Genomic DNA, 17,525 nt, shown 5'->3' on the forward strand with positions numbered 1-17,525 from the left:
TCCGGCGGGCTCCCTGGCAAACGAGAAACTCCCCAGCCCTTAAAACCTGCTCGGAATTAGAGGCTGCCTCTGAACGAGCCACTGTCCGGGCTGTCAGCAGGAAAGGGAGCCTTCTCCATCCATCACTACTGGCTCCTGATGCTTTTTCTCTCCGATACAAGGCGACCGAGGCGGCTATGGTCCATCCACCCCGCCGTGCCGGTATGGCCCGGGGCAGCAGGACTCTCGGCTGGGCACTGCGTTAGGCTGGAATTGAGAGCGATCCATCCTTATGGTAATGTGGGCACCAGGCAGCCACTACGAATAGGAAATGATGGCAGTTACTTTATCTAATAACAGCATGAAAATGTAAAGTGTCTTTATTGAGCTGCTGGCTTGCTGGTGAGAGTTAAAGGAGATGCTCTCTCGGGTATAACATTTGCAGAGAGAAGTGGCATGAGATATTGCCATAAACTCTCCCGTTAATAAGCAAGCAGAGGAAGGGAGAGCATACCGAATGCAGCGGTGTGAAAGGACAAAATTAAGAAGGTGGAGGCAGCAAACTTTTTCCCTAGGCAGCAGATGTCCCCCAAGGAGAAATGAAGAATTCCCCTCTTGACCCAGCAACTAGAAAACTCATGTACTGCTAATAATAATGTAGGAAGGATGGCTTTGAAAGGAATAAAAGAAAAACACCTCTTGCCATATTAGTGTCCTTCAATACCAGAGGGAAATGTAAGTTTCTGCCGAAGGGAGATTAGCAGAAAAAAGCCCAGCTCAGCAGCTGTGCGTTGACGATGCTCTGCAGGGAGCCAGGGGGTGCAGAAATGACTTTTGCCCTGTGACAGATGGGGGAGACGTGGCCCAAGCGCGTGAACGATGACCAGATGCATCTCCGGTTATTCCAGCGATGGTGTTGGACGTGCAGCATTGCAAAGTAGCTCTGAGGGCGATGACCGCGCACGGCTGAAGGCGAGCTGCCCAGAGGGAGGAGAAAGGCAGCGCTGAGGAAATGTCGGGAAGGACCTCAGAGTTGTGAAATTGGTTCCAGTTCAGAAAATTCTGTTTTCTCCCTAGTTTTGTAAGATTATCTGTGGCATTTATCACTGGTATCTTAATTGGCATGTTATTTAACTGATTTAAAGACTGCTTTTGACAGTTCTTGCCCAATAAAAGCTGTCCTTTTGAGAAAATGAAAATTGTTGAGACGTTTAAGATCAGTTTCTGCTTAAAGCATCCATACAGTTCCGGGGCTTGCTATTGCTTATATCACTGCATGGAGTCAAAATGGATTTTTGAAAGCATATTTGGCAAAATAATTCACCACAAATAAAAAAAGTACTTGGTAAAGCCAATAACTTTTGACAGCACTTTGCTTTTGAAAAAATAGATCATTTTTTAAAAGAGGAAAAAAGATTTGCTGATGTTTTTGCCTCTTATCACTGTAGGCACCAGAGAAGACGAGAGGAGGGAGTACCTCCATGCATTTTCCAGGGAAGTTTGCAGTTCTCCTTCCTGCCCACTGACAGCTCTGGCTCCTGCGTAGCTGGGCTGAAGTGGTGTGAAATCTGTCCTGCAAGCAAAAAGGAGGTGTGGGAATGGAGACCCAAAGGAGTGGATGTGTCACAGCTGTAAGCAGCGCACCGTGATGGAGTAAGCCAAATGGGTCGGTTGGATTCTGCACACATCAGCAGTGAGGAGCGGATCAGGGTCAAGAAGAGATGAGGAGGTAAAGAAAATGCATCGAGAAGCTGCAAGAGTGACCTGCTCGTGGGCAAGAAAGGCGCTTTGCAAAGGAAACACTATTTTTCTGTCGGGTTTGTTGAAGGAGGTTTTGGGCAAAAACTGTGTCTTCACATGGAGAAGGGCTGTGATGGCAGAGGCTGCCCCAGCTCAGCAAGGGAAAGCACAATGACTTTCTGCAGGCAGAAGCGTATGCAGGAAAATAATTCAGACTGGAAATATGATAAAAAATCCTAGTGGTGAAGATAAATAACCTTTGGAAGAACTTACCAGGAGGTGCCACCGGTGTCCTTTGTGGGAAACTTCAAAGCCAGGCTTTTTGGAAAGGGTGGGCTCCAACCAAAACACAAGGCAGTTGATATGAAGTGACGTGTGCTTTACAGGGGGCAGGCTGGAGGGCTACGACTCTTCTCCCAGTTTTAAAAATTGCTGGTTCTGCTTCCCCAGGCATTTGCCTTCCAATGCCCCAATATGACGGGTGGTGGCCCCTGCCTACAACCTGGCTCGAAATGCCATCTCCTGTAGTCACTGCTGGGGACAGGGTGCTGGGCTGGAGGACCATTGCACTGAGCTAGTGAGACGTTTCTTATCTTCTTGGTTAAAAGGTCTGGTGGACAACAGAGGGAAATGATAACTGGCAGTGCAAACACCTCTCCTCAAAACCTGCCGTGAGACCCAGGAGAGCAGACAAAGCTTCATACACTGGGTTTACATCCAAAGGATGTAGAAAACTGCCTGATGTCCCAGCCAGGGCAGGGGAAATGCATCCTCAGTGTGCCCCATTCCCCTCAAACCTACAAAAGGAGCTGGGCTGATGCACTCAGATGTAGACAAGCACAGGAGAGGTGCCTAGTTGGCATGGATCCTTCTCCTCCAGCCCCCAGCCAGGCAGAAAATGGACTCGCACCTTGGCTAGAAGGTGGCAGGGACCTGTTTAAAAAGCCGACTAGCACCCCTTGAAGGAGGGCTGAGGGTGTAAAAGGGGTCCTTCCCTGCCCCAGGGAAATATAAGTAGTGAGTGTGGAAACGATGCATCTCCCAGGCTGTTGTCCTGCCAAGTTGCGCAGTGCCTGGACAACCACGGTTTCCCACGAGCGTTTCCCTTTCACCTCAGCAGCACAGACCAAAAGCCAAGCAGGCAAACTGGAAACCTAGCACCACTGTGACCAGTTTTTATGTCTGGCTGATCCTATTATCGTGCTAACCTGATGCAGCTGCACCAGCAGCTGAGCTATTAGAGCATTATAATCCCATGTGTATTACGGTGATGCCACTAGAGCAGTTAATTTGGCAAAATCTGAATCCTAATGAAGATTTAGCCTATGGCCTTTTGCCATGTCACACTTGCATGTTACAGAATTAACTGTCTTGGAAATAACGGCTACAGTCGCCAGAAATTTGCAACCAGCAGTTAAATGGGATTCATCAAGTGCCCCTTGCACGTGGATTCATCCCTCCTCCCTCTGGCTGCATCCACACAGCTAAATAATGCCGTTGAGGACCCGCTCCGTGGTTTGAGCCCAGGTAGGACAGCAGACCTTGCGTCCCCAAGCCTGGATGAAACCACCAAGAACTCAAATTAAAGGAGTTGCGCTGGTTGAGAGCCCCTGTGTGCAAAAGCAGAAGAAAGACCTGGACCCACATCCGCGCGCTAGACCACGCTGCTGAGATTTTTGCTTGCAAGCAAAGCTGCTGTGGCTGGGTGGGTGTAGGGTCCGTTTGTCAAGCCGGTGCTAAGTCGTGTGCTGCATGTGGGTCTCGGGACGTGAACAATATGGGCAATAAAACATTTCCCAAAAGCATCTCCATGAACGTAACTCGCTCACCGAGCAGGAGTTACCTTCAGATGCGCTGAGCGCTCGTTTTCGCCCATTTCCACAAATACTGCTGGCCGGGAGACGCTCCTCAGAAGGTCGTATGTAGAAAGCAAGATGGGCACAGACACCTGTGGGGATTTGGGCACGGCAAAGGTCCCTTGCCCACCCTTGAAAGCGGTCTTTTCTTCGCAAGAACGACAACCCTTCTTGTATACCAGCCCAGCGCCCAGGATGTATATTTAGGTTGAAGACGTCCCTGTGCTCCTGTGGTATCAGGGACACCTCTCCAGCCCCCCCAGAAAGGCAGATGGGTCTCAGGGTGGCTGGACTGTGGCACTGCCAAAGCCCCGAGGTGGCTGGACAGCAGGGATGAGGGGTGCCGTCTCCGCTGCCCACGGATGTCTTCGTGCCCCCCCAAAACCTAGGCTTTCAGTCGAGTCGATCGGTCAAACAGGAATAATCCCAGGGGATTTAGGTGGCAATAACGAACGTAAATAGCAAGGACCTTTTGCTCGTTTAAGGCTTTGATGGCAGAATAATTGCACTGTTAACTTACAGGCTGAAATTTGCTGGTATAAAGTGTTTGTGCAGCTACCAACTACAAATCAGGAAGAAGTAAATAATAAATAGCTGGATGCTCGCAGTTACTTTGGGAACAGAGAAGAGGATACATTTAAGCAAATCATTTCACTCACTTGTCCTCAAGTCTGTCTGCAAATATTCTCAAAGTGTCTCTCAGTGCTGCAAAAATTATCCCCTGTTCTCATTTACAAGCCAATGTTAAGAACTGAAAGATACATATTCCTCCCGTCTTTAATGTTTTGGGGAGGGGTTGTGTTGTCAGCTGTTCCAGCATTCACAATTTCCCACTTATTTATCTACACAGGCCTCCTTTTTTTATTTTTTTTTTTTACGCACAGGCTCTCTGCAGTCTGGCAGAGCCAGTATTGCAGTATCGATTTAGGAAGAGGCAGTTGTGACAATCCAGTCCCAGGCTGAAGCAGCAGCCTCACCCCCAGCGCAGGGCTCACGTTTAAAAAGAAGCAGAAAAAAAAAAAAGGAAAGAAAAGCTACTTTTATCTGTTCTGCTTTGAAGGGAAAAAAGGATTACCAAGGCTAAATAAGCCATCTGAGTACTTAGCTAGCAAGCCTAAATAGCACCCTGATAGGAAGTTCTGGCAGAGAGCTAATTAAATTAACCCTCTTTGATTTATTAACAAGCAGAGCAACATATCACACAGGATTGTCCCATGAAATGAACGTGCTTTCTGATTCCCTTGGCTGCTTTGGCGCAGTCACCTCCCGGAAAACCCGGTTATGGGGACTCAAGTTTAATGAGAGTCAATGGCTCGAAAAGGATCCCTGCCCACCAACAGAGATACGCACGGGTAATAATACGCAAACGCGTGTTATTTTCCTTGCACTTCCCTAATTCCTTTTTAATGCCTAGGATGATCTAATGGCTAATTCACAATTTCCTGCCCACCGATATGCAGATGAATGACAAGCAAAAGCCTTCTGCATGTTTAATTATTCTGTTGATTTAGAAGCCACTTTTCCCTCAGTGCAAGTTTCTCTCTGTGTGTGCTCTCATGCATCATGTATTTCATTATTTTTAGAAGCATGCTCTGTGCCTTTTTATGCTCTCATAGTTCCAGCATCCAGTAATTGCCATGTTTTGTGTCCAACGGACCTGATCCACCGGCAAGTGTAAATCAGGAAAACATTGCTGACTTTAAATGGAGTTATTCCAAGTTACACCAGACCCGAGACCTGACCTCTCCTATTTTTTTTTGGGGGGGGGGGGGGGGGGCAGGATGTTGGTTGTGTTCTGGGACTCTTGTGAAGTAGCAGAATATACAATTTAGAAAACTTCAGAGTGGTGAAAATCCAAATCAAAGCCTGCAAATGCACAGACGTGAATCTATTTATATAGCGAGCTCTACTTCTGTTTAACCCCTGCAAGGAACTGTAACTGTCTTTGCATATTTGATTTTTCTCCCTCAGTAAAACAGAGCCTGCTTAATCTATTTTTGCTACTTTCTAACAGTTTCATTGGTGAGCTCCTTCCCTGCGCCTTACATTTAGCTTCGGTATCCGAGCGCTCTTTTGTTAAATTAAGGCAATTAATAAATGGAGACGTTAAGCAATCAATTTTGCCTGCACATCTCCCCAGCCTTACGTATGACTGGCTGTAATCACAAGATAAATGCAATGTGCTGATGTATGGTAATGTTCAATAATACATTCTCCACCAGGCTCAATTCATCAGGGAATTTCTGGAGGGGAGGCATTCGTTATTGGCTGTCTCCGGACCTCAAGGATAACATTTCTGTCCTTTCCATTGGCCGCCCCGCTGCTGCAAGCCTCTTCCCGTCTTATTTTGATGATGAATATGAAGGCATGCTAAGCCGTGCCGGAGCGTAGCTCTCACCGACCGCACTCCCTCCCCGGGCTCAAGGACTCAGGGGCTCCCTGGCTGCTTCCCCTGCCCACCGCCAGCAGCAGCAGCAACGCCAAAAGTTGTGATGCTTTTCTTCACCCAGTGCTTTGGGGCTGTGTTAGATCTCATTCACCTGCGGTTTCAGCACTACAAGGCAAAGAGGGTTTTCTCCGCTGCCGGGCAACTTGTCTGCGTCGTCAACCCAACACACAGCCTAAAGGTGAGTCAAAAATTATTTTTTCTCTTCTGGCAGCTTCTCGTCTTTCCCCCCTTCCCCCCCGCGCTGGTGTTTCTATGCAGGGAACGAAACGATGCTCTGGCAGCAAGGGGAAAGTGCTGTTAACACATTGCAGCCCTGGCAAAGAGGGTGTTTGCATTGTCTGGCTGCGCGATTCCCTTCGGAGCGAAGGAGAAGCAACCCGCTGCTCCAAGCCGTCGTGGGAAGTCGCTGCTCCCCCTCCCCAAAGTTTCCTCATCCCTCTCACCCCTGGAATGAGCACGGGTGTTGCGAGAGGCCGGGAAAAAAAATGATTGGAAAAGTTAGCCGGATGAATTAAGGTCCTTTTTTTGGTGGAAGGATGCTGGGTGGTCTCCCAAGCACAGCGGGATGCTGCCAGGTGGTGGGGAGCAGCGAGGGGGGGGTCGCAGCAAAGGAATCTCCGGCTGCTGGTCTTGTTTGCTTTTTTGGGAGAAAAAGGCTGTTTTTGTCTCCTGAGCGGAGTCTGAAGGCGTTCCTCTGGTGCCGAAACCGTCCTTAAGCCGTTTGCAAGGTGAATCTATTTTAGGTGGCAGAATATATTTGCCTTAATGCAAAACTATTTATAGCCCCCGAAAAACATTTCTCTTACTCGCACAGTTCTGGATTTTCACTGACAAAGTGTCAACAGCTCTGTCTATGCCAGAGCCCTGATGTTTGTACATAGAGAAGGAGCAGCAGGGGGAGAAAGCGGCTGGGAGGCTTTAATTACTTTATCGCGGTAGCGAATGACCAACTTTAACAAAGTGGCTTCTGTTTCGTGGGAAGTCCTCGCGAACCTGACTTGCGATGTCAATCCGCTAGCCCGACGCAAGCTCAGAAATGAATTTAATTCAGGACAACTTATCTTTGGCTCTGCTGGGCTCCCTGCGATGAACTCGGAGGGGTTGCGGGGAGCATCTTTCCCGAGCTGCAGGTCCCCCGGAGGTCCGTTGATGGGGTAAATCCCTCTTCAGAGCAGCATCCCCCCCCCCCCCCCAAAAAAAAGGCAGATTTTCCAGAGTTGTATTTCCAGTCTCAGGCTGCACTCAGGCAGGGAGATGTTGATTCTACCAGGCTGCCAGCTCCGGGAGGATTTCCCTGTAAGACTGTGCTCAGCCCGGCGAGCACTGCCGGCCAGGGCAGACACTCCCGGGGGACGGACTGCTCCGGTGCGGGCTCCCATCTCCCGGCATCATGGTCCTCCGCTGACATATTTAAAAAAAAAAAACCCCGTGCAGCCCTGTCATTATCTGAAAGGATCTGGCCATGCGAATGGCTAAAAGAAATAGCCGCTTTCCTAAGTGCATGGGGAGATTTTGTAAATGAATGCTTCTGTGCTCGACCCCTTTTATGTGGCTGTCGCCTGCTACTTTCATTTGTAATTTTAATTATTTAAAAAAAAAAAAAAGGCAGAAAAAAGGTTATTGAAGGTCACAACACAATTTCAGTGCCAGTGGCTTTGTCTGATGAGGTCCCATAAACACACAGAGGGGTGTCCACTGACTGCTCCACTGGTATCTAGGACTAGACCTGACTCTATCAGTTCAGGTCCTCTCAAGTTGCAGATTTGCTATTGTAGGAGCTGCAGCATTTTACCTTTGAGCATACCAAAACAAAGTTGATGCTTCTGTTCCTCTCTGTTAAACACATAGGGCATTTTGGTTTATTAAAATCCCCCATGGCCAAGCTCTTCACTGCTCAGATCCAAAGCCTGGTAGAGAGACGAGCAATCTCGGTACTGCCTTGGCAGCTCTTGAAAGTAGGCATTGGATGGAAAACTCTCTCGGAAACAAACGGGAGCCTCTAGGAGAAGGTCCAATGTGCCAGTGAAGCCCCACTGAGAATCATCTTGACCTGGGTGGGAGGTGCTCCCCCGATAGGATTGCAGTGGGAACCCGCTGGCACGTGTTTCCCCACATGGGCCTCTTGAGACATCAGGCAGATGGACAAGCTGACACGAAACCTCTCTGCTCTGAAAAAACCCCTCTGACTGTAAAGTGAAATATGCTTTGAAGGTGCTCCCGAGTTACCCAGCTCACTCCCAGCTGGGTAAATATGGTGGGCTTCAGCTCTGATCCTCTCCCAAGGTGTTCACTTTGGTTTCCCACCGGCTCTGTAAGGAACTCACCACCGCTTTGTGCCAGCACCCAAAAGAGACGGGTGGGTCGGACGAACCCCTTTGTGCCCATCACTGCTCTATGGGTGCCCACCCGCCAGTGGTAGGAGCCTGTTGTCCCCGAGCGAGAAGACATCTCGCCCCACCACCTCTTGCCTGGTGGTGGAGAGGTGGTCACCTCCAGCCGGCAAGGCACCTTGTCCAAAAACCGGTGTCGGAGACAAGCCAGATGAACTTGCTGCTCGGGGTGCGCGTTTCTCCCCCGGGGATGCACAGGGAGGCTGTGGTTCCTCCCCCCAGCAACCTGGTGCAGAAACTTCTGAAGCTGGGACAGGGAAATCTCCCCCAAACTGTCCTGTACACCAAAGGACACCCGAGGGACCATTAAAAACGAAAGGGCCGAATGTATTCCTCTGTGATGGTTTAGAGTATTATGACTACTTTGATGTTTCATAGTCTATTATTTCTAGCTGGGTCATTTCAACTGTAACATTTTGTTGACAGCCCCCAGATCTATCTTAACAATTGACAAGTGGAGTGAAAACTGTATTAAGGTTCTTGGTCGATGAATACAAGCCTGCTAGGAAACGAGGGCTAGGAGCAATGTCGTTTCTCTCCCTTCCCTTCAAGGCTTAAATGTTTGTGCTTACTCCAAAATTGTAAGCTCTTTGCAAAGAGATTATTTTATTCCATATCTCCACAGCACCCGGGTGAAGGGGTTCCTGGCCGACTGGTGCAAATGATAAATGACAGGCATCGTATTCTGGTGTGATTATGCACGTTGACACCCCTCACATAGGTCAGGTCTTCAATCAGTGCGAAGGTGCATAACTCCATTAAAGTCAAATTGCAGCAGGACTTCCATTCTCGCTCCTTCCATCCAGAGGAGCGCTCAGGGATGGTGGTGGGGTCCAGCCCACGCCGGGGACCCATGGTTGGTGTCAGAAATGTTGTGTGTCAGAAATTGGGCATCACGTAAAGGACTCGGTGAAGGGCAGAGAGCAGGGGAGCCCTGGTACCCTCCAGGGAAAGGTTGCACCAGCTTCTGCTGTCACAGACCCATAGCTAGACTGGAGGGCTCTCCAGTAAAGTTATGTCAGCATGCTGTCACAGCCCAGATCTCTGACCGTGACCAGAGTCCATCGCTTACCTCTTCCTTTATGAGAGGTCTGGAGGTTGGCAGAGAAGCGCACGCTTAGAAACAAACCTGTGTCTTTCTTCCCACTGAAAGGCTTGTTAACTGGGAAGGCTGATGAGCGATTCAGTGTATCTTAAAGGAGAAGACGGTAAAAGTGTCAGCGCAGACACCTCTATTGATCTGCCACTATTTTCCCTGAGCATGACAGGCTGACACAGGCGGCTCTAAACGAGGAAAGACAATTTTGCAACCGCCACCCCCCGTTTGCCTGTTTGGCAGGGGTATGAATGGAGGGGGGGAGATTTGCAGGGGGGGGTGTTTTGGAGCCTCTTTGTCCTTCTTGCCGCTTTCTGCTCTTTGTCCTCCCACGAGCTTTCCCAGGTGTGGCAGCGGCACCTTACGACGTGGTGCTATGCTGGGATGAAAATTCACTTGCCGAGCAGAGAAAAATCACGTATTTACCGCACTTCTATCAGTCACCTTCGTTCTCGATCACATTAGATGCATTACCTCATAACCTGTCTTCCTTCAAGCGTACGGTCGCCCTGATGTCTCCCCTTGGAGAAACACGGCCAGGCAACAGAGTTCCCCAGCTAAGTGGCAGCTCCTTCCAAGGACGTATTAATTAGAGGAGCACTGCTCATGCTGCTGGCTGCAGAACCCAGCACGCAGGGCAAGTTTTAAGGTGCTCCATGCGCGTGGAAGAAACGAGCCGGCTTTGCTGGTCCCTTTGGAGATGAGGCTCAGTGAATTCTTTTGCATTTTCCCCCTGTTAAGAGCAATTCCTCCCAGCATTGCTTATTGCACCCTGGGGAGAAGGTGAAGGTGGGCGGTGTGTCCTCGTTCCTTAGCTGGCATCGGTCCCTGCCCCAAAAACCAGACGTACACGGCAGGGGACTGCAGTGCAATCACAGCCCAGCCGGGTGCCGATGCTTTGCGAGGTGCTGTGTACGGCTGGGTAAAACAGATCTTCTTCATTCAAGGAGTTACTAGCTTTTTAAACGCAGCTTTAACTATTTGGAGAGCGTGAAAAATGTTCTTGTAAAAAGTGTGTTTGCGGTGTTCTTGTAAAAACCACCCGTCTCCGTCTCTGTAGGACTTGAAGGAGCTTGTTGAATTACAAAAAGCAGCATATTTAAAACAGGGCATAAATAGTTGAATCTTATATTCAAAAAGGGTCGTAGCATGGTTTACGTAGCCAAGCTGTCTTCTAGCTGTTTTTTAAAGCAACAAGCGTGTCTGCTCTGAGTTAGGGAAGGGTTTTGAATCCCGTTATAACAGTTTGGCTCTGTGCACGGTGGCTAGCCAAATAGCATTGTAATCCACTTTATCACCAGAAGGATTAAAGTGCTACGGTGCATTATACCCCCCCGAGATTTATTTATTTATTTGGTGCAAGGGAGAAGAAGGACTCTGAAACCTGCTGCTAACAGCCCCCAGACGTCCTCTGCCACCGCCCCAGCCCAGACACCCTCCAATCTCCAGTGCAGGGCTGTGATTTGGAGATCCCAAGCGGCATTTGGCCCCAATGTCCAGCAGGATCGTGACAGCTGTGGCGAGAGGGTCCGCAAAACTCCCTGCTGCCTGCAAACCCTGGCTCTGGGCAAGGCGCCCGGATCCCATCCCGGCTGTGGGCCAGGGCTGGGTGAGCACTGGGCACCTCCGACTTCCAAATCCTTTTGTAGGGAGCAAGCAGCGCCATTTTGCAACCCCCTCCTTCAGCCCCGCCACCATTTGAAGGGATTCCAGTGGGCCAAACTGGAAACGAGCTTGACCACGAGCATGCCGGGAGCCTCCGTCCACGCGTCCACAGCTGCCTGCAGATGTGACCCATACCGGTGCTCTGCGGAGGAGAGGCAGAACATGCTCCGGCAGCTCTTCCCGGGGTTTTTCCCATCCTCCGCTGCCTCTGCCTGGTCCCAGGAGCTCCCCTCTCCCGTAAGCCATTAACCCTGAGCCCACAGACCCATGCACCCGCACAACCCACAGGCTTTGCTCCAAGCTACAAAGCAGGGCTGCTCCAAGCTTCAGTGTGGTCTCCCAGAATAACAATTACGGCATCTCCTCGGCAGAGGGAGAGGGATGGGAAGAGCCGCCGTCTCAGAAGTTTCTGCGTTAATATGCGCCGGCTTCCTTCTCCCCACCTCCCACCCCAAACCCACTGCAGAAAATTAATTACCGCTGTTAACTGGCCCTGCCTGTCACGGTACAGCTCTGGAGATGGGATAGAGTGGGTAAACATCGAGTCCTTTCCTACCGACGTTTGATTTTGAGGGTGAATTTCAATAATAAACCTGACCTGGTTGCAGGACGTTTCAAGTCGGATGTTATCAATGGAAGAGAGTGCCGTTATTTTAATATTACAGAAATGCCTCTTCCCTCGACAAGGTGTTTGACAGCAGGGTGAGGAGTAGCCATCAGACACCGCCACATACTGCTTTGTAATCCACCCACTCTGATATGGCTCAGTAGATCAAGAATTTCCCAGTGCAGCCTTTTGGGTTAGACATAACGGCCCAGATACCTCCCTCGGGAGAAATACTGCCCCAAAACAATTGCTGTGGCTAACACATGGGGTGCAGAGGAAAGAGGGACACTTTAATGTAAGCCTTGATTACATGAAATGAGTGGTGAGGTCTCAGTCTGCTTCCCAGCAGATGTAAGTCACCCCCAGACATTCCCACAACTGGCATTAATTAACACACGTTGCTGGTTGCCTCAGTAGAGACCCTAAGCACAGAATATGGTCCTGCAAACCTTGGATGTTAAAAAGTTCCAGGATGGGTTCCCAAGCATTGTGAATTTTGCCTCAAATTCAGAATTTACAGAGTATAAATTTTTGTTTAAGATTCTCTCCTGGTATCAAAGACCTGCCAGCACACTTAGCTGGGGAGGGGGCACTTAGAAACTTCCTTTTTTTCTCAGAGACAATCTGAGGTTCTTAAGTAATCCAAGAAAGTGAGTTTAAAGGAAGCACAGCAGATCCTGAGAGCTCTGGTAAAGCAAGGGAAAGGAGCTGCTGTGGCTGTGCCCTGTCTCCCCAGGTCTTCGGTGCTTCTTATGCCATAGAAAACCCGTAATCCTTGTCCTGTCTGGCTCAGAGCTGAGACTTTGGGTCCCTCCTGGCAGCCCCAAAGCCTCCCCATCACAACAGGCAATCAGTGTCTCTCAGCCGGGTGCAGAAGAGGGGGGGAAAAAATGTAAATCCTGCAATAATTTCAGAGGGTGCTGGAGGGGAGGACAGTCTCTACCCAGCTTTACCGGGGACTGAGTGAGGCGGTGAGGAGCGTGGGAGGACACGGCCACGCTCTCCTGCCTGCAGGAGGCTGGGGTGGAAAGGACTGCTGCTCCCCTGGCACGGTGGGAGCGATGACCATGGGAGCAATGATGGTGATGGACTGCCCTCAGCATCTCTCCATGGCATTGCCACCGGCATGGCGTGGTCCAGAGCCATGGTCCTCCTTGGAGGTGTTGGAGTGGGTGCCAGGAGGCACGCACGCCACCAAAAAGGAGAGAATTCCTTTGGAGAGCTAGACAAGATTTAGGTAATACACTGGGCTTGCTTTCGGTGTGATTTTTGCAACAGAGGAGAGCAGAGCTGAGCCACCACGTTCAGCTGATTTGGGTCCAGCTTCTGATGGAGCTGGGGGGAGCCTGGGCCTGAAGTCTCCACTTGGGTCTGGCTGAACGTGGTGGCAACTTCCCAGCCCACCTCTGTATGCACATGCTCTATTTGGAAATGAAAAGCACGGCTGTTGAGACATTAAACACCTTATCAGACTGCATTACTTTTCTTTCTTTCCATAGCTTGTCTCTTTTTGTTAAGTACCTTTTCTTCTGCGCTATTGTTCCTTCTCATCCTGCCCTTTCCCTGCTATACCAAAGTCTTAAAGCAAAAGATTCTCCTCCTCTGTCATTCAGTAACCTAATTTTGTGCTTTTTTTACTCTTGCTGAAAGGAAAGCATCATTAACTTCACTGCAACTTTGGATCTCTTATTTTCCTCCAAGCTCTTTCAGAAAAAAATCACAATCATTCACTCCTCAGCTTGTTTGGTGCCACCAATTTCCCCACTGACAGATGAAGTCCCTCTTTAAAATGATCGCCAGCAAGATGAGGGGAGCTACAAAAAACAGCGAAACATTGCTGTCACCACTCGCAGATGCAGCTGGCAAGGAAGCCAAGTGCCTTACATGCCTGCAAAATCTAATTGCCATCGTGCACTGGATCGGAGCTCGAGCGGGCAGGTCCAGCTGGAGGTGCCACGGCCACCCATTGTCCACCCAGCGCAGAGAACCATGATCATGATCCCTTCGCCGGTGCTGGCAAAAGAGAATATCTTCCTTCTGCTTCGGCGTAGCAAAGCAAATCCACTTGCAGCAGGGATTTAAGCTGGCGGTCTGCTGCGTGCACTGCCGAAATAGGCACATGTCCCTCCTGCTTCCATGCTGCAGGAGCAAGCAGTTGGGCAGAGCAGTGGCCTTAGCTGGTTTTCACAACCTCCCACAAAGCTCTTACCTCTAGGGATTACTGCGGGCTGTGCTGAACGGCAAAATTTCACTTGTGCATGAAGATGTCCTGAAAATTGCTCTGGGTGACCTGCTGCTAATAGCCACCTGCAGTACTGCTTGGCTCTCCCACAGCGTTCTCCTCCAGAGGGAAGAGCATCCTGGCACTGCCGACGAATTGCCTGACACATACACAGTGTACAAGCTGAAGCACTTTTATTTATTTAGATGCATTTCGGAGCATCTTATGTAACATTAATGGATTCATCTTTAACTCTCCCCTTCAGTCTGAGCAACAACATGAAAGTGTCACAGCAGAGAACCCTGAATACTTTGCGTGTTTATTTTGGTGTACTTTTTTTTCAAAAGGTAGAAATGTTTGAAACAACCTTGGAAAAGAATTAATCAGTTGTTTCCATACCAGATGTAGTGCTTTCGGTTCTAGTCTTTTCTTCTAGAGCAATTTTGTTCTGAGCTGATCCAAACTGAAATCCCTTTTCCTTCCAGATTGGCCTCTCCAGTAAAAAATAAATCATCTGCACAGCTTTAGTGATGTTATTGGTATTTTACACATGGAAATATTAAGCTCCAGAATGGTTGGTGAATTGCCCATCAACCCCTGGGAAATTCATGGTGGAGAAGAGACACAGGTCCTTGTAAATATCTTCAACACAAGATCACACACTCTCTCACATCAAGTGCCAGCTGAAATAGAAAGAGAAACAGAGAAATGGAGCATAAATGAGACAGAAAAAGGATGAAATCAGTAACGTCCCCTTGTGCAGAAAACAAACACTATAGATGAGCAAGGAGGCAGCTGCTACAGAGCAGAAAACCACATCAGCAGAGGATGAAAATGTTCTTCCACTCTTAGGGACTGCCATGTGGAAAATAAGCAAAGTAATAAGTGTGAAAATGGAGTAAATCACCACCACACAGGGATTACGTAGGGCAGCTGGGGTAAGGGGGTGATTAAGGTCACCTTCAGGCTTTGCAGGAATAAGAAGCTGAAATAGAAACAGCAAGATGGCAGCAAGTGGGGGAATGATCACCGTAGTGCCCTGAACTCAGGGGTTCAGTATCAAGCATGTGCACAGATTCAAATTTATGTATATTTTGCAGGATCAGACCCTTACTCAGACATACTTATTCTAAAAATTATCAAACTTCAACCAGCAAAAGACCATATGAAAAGCTGCTGGAGTCCAGCAAATTTATCCATCTCTTTTGAAGAGCACAGGGTGGACCGAAGACATTCTCCTCTTTAATAGGGAAGCGAGCCTGGATGTCTCGCTGCTGCATTGCAACGCCTGCTCAGATGAGGATGCTTGGCTGCATGCAGGGAAGTGTTATCTCTGCTGGTTGGACCCCCATGGTATGAAAAGGCACATTATAGACCAGTGGGGCCAGGCTTTGCTTGTGGGGCAGTACTGCGAGTTCCCTACTTGTACTACCTGAGAGCTGAGGACACCTCTGTGGTGCAACATCTTTTGGAGTCTAGGATCAGTGAGATGAACTGTCCTCAAAGGACAACTGTCTTTCTTGCCACTGACAATCAAGGAAGCCAGAAAACTAGCTTGGGATGGATATGTCACTTTTGTCTAGCTGCAGTTAGATGAAATGAACTCCACTAATACCCTACAGCTCCTTTGACTTATGCAAAAGAAAACCCAATTTGGATAATTGTCTCCTTAAGATAAATCCAGAAAGTCTGGGCACAGTAACAGCAAGTATATATATACTGACCACTATTTTACACATGTTCTGGTACGACAGCCTTCTTTCCACTCCGCAAAAGCAAGATTTCAGAGGAGATTTCAGAATATAGCAAAACAAGGTCTGGCGACATAACTGCAGGGTGAGAGCTTTCAATTTATTTCTACTAGAAGGAACTTCTCACCAAGAAAAAAGTAGGGAATAAATTTTTTGGACTAACTGACAACAGAGAATTTCAGGCAAAGCAAGGGACTAAAGCATGGGGGCTGTCGCCATTGCCAGGCAAGACAAAGGGATCCTGGTGGACAAGGTGAACACGAGCCAGCAATGTACCCTTGTGGCAAAGGCCAACGTCATCCTGGGCTGTGTTAGCAGGACTGGAACCAGGAGTGCAGCTTGTGAGACCACGTCCAGAGTACTGGGTCCCGTCTGGGGTTCCCCACCACAGAAAAGGCACCGACACAGAGGAGCAAGCCCAGGGAGGGACACCAAGCTGGTCGGAGGCTGGAGCGTGGGAAGGAGGAGGAGAGGATGAGGGATATGCTGGCTCAGCCTGGAGAAAAAAAGGGAATTTCAATCTACAATTAACTAACAGGACTGTATAGAGAAAACAGAGCCAGAGTCTTCCAACAGATGCACGCTGGAAGGACAACAAGGATCAGATGTAAGCCGAAACAAGGGATATTTTGACTAGATATAAGGCAAAAAGTCCTCCTCATGGGAGTGGTGAGGCACTAGCACAGGCTGCCCAGAGAGGCTCTGCCATCTGCGTCCTTGGAGATTTCAAAAACTTGATGGGACCCTGAGCGACCTGACCTATCTTTGGAGTTGACTGTCCTTTGAGCGGGGGTTGGACAAGGCGATGCCCAGAGGTCCTTTCCCACCTGAATTGTTCTGACCCTGCAACCCTGTGTAAAAACAGAGCTTGGTGTGCAAGAAGGGGTGTAGCAAAATAAGGGTTTCAAGAGCAATCATCGAATGTTTGCCTCAACAACGACCAAGCCAAAGTCATATCTGAAAGACACACCTGAAAGGGATGAAGAAGGCAGACAGACAGACAGACATGTGGGGCACATGGGGGAATCCAAGGATTCAGGAGACTGACACCGGTGAAAAAGTCTGGAGCTATACCAGTTACACAAGCATCTGGTAATTTAAACTCATCAGAAATGCAAATCCCTATGGTATTCCAAAGCCCAGGGATATTACCAGCTAATGAAATCAGTCTGGATTGGAAAGGAGGTCACTGTGGCAGATGAGGGATGGCAAAAGAGAGCAAGACATACTTCAGAATATGTTTTGGGATAAGCACCCTTATTGGTAATTACAAGCAACACAGAATAAACTCTGAGGGGGAGAGGACAGATTGTTCAACACCTACCAGAAAAGACTTTGCACCATGGCACAAGGGTAAACATGTTCCTGAAGAGCCCTGAGTGGAACAAATAACGTGGAGCAAATAATCCACTTGGACAAATCTGCCTGCCGTTCTCCTTATGGGATGGCTGCCAGCAGAGCAAACTTTCCCTGGGTTTATTCAATTAACTGCTTCATGAGTACTTTCCCCCCATGGCAGGATCCCTAATGCTTCAGACCCGCTTTTTGGCGTGCGAGCTGTGTTAATTAGCTGTGCAAAGAGGTACAAAGCAGAGAGGCTACTTAGGTAGTGTCATTTCTGTTCCCTGCCTGGATTCCAGCTCTGCTCCCAGGCTCGACAGAGTCTGTTTCTGTTTATCTTTGGTCAGTGAAAACCAGAGGTGCTACACAGTGACTTAGAATGAGATAACATCACTAGAGGTGAGGAAATGCTGGTTTACCCGGCCTTTTT

The 17,525-nt window shown here is 48.9% G+C and overlaps 1 protein-coding gene across 1 annotated transcript in view; it reads left to right on the forward strand.

Annotated features, from left to right (window-relative positions):
* Nucleotides 1–6,067: 6,067 nt before the first annotated feature.
* The window catches only part of SIAH3 (siah E3 ubiquitin protein ligase family member 3), a 45,363-nt gene continuing 33,905 nt past the window's right edge, over nt 6,068–17,525 (forward strand). The window contains exon 1 of the mRNA XM_010583405.1: nt 6,068–6,202. Within this exon, the coding sequence (XP_010581707.1) occupies nt 6,068–6,202 (135 nt within the window). The remainder of the gene's footprint in view (nt 6,203–17,525) is intronic.

Source organism: Haliaeetus leucocephalus, unplaced genomic scaffold (genome assembly GCF_000737465.1).
Source record: "Haliaeetus leucocephalus isolate CR32 unplaced genomic scaffold, Haliaeetus_leucocephalus-4.0 Scaffold897, whole genome shotgun sequence".
NCBI classification, from domain to species: domain Eukaryota; kingdom Metazoa; phylum Chordata; class Aves; order Accipitriformes; family Accipitridae; genus Haliaeetus; species Haliaeetus leucocephalus.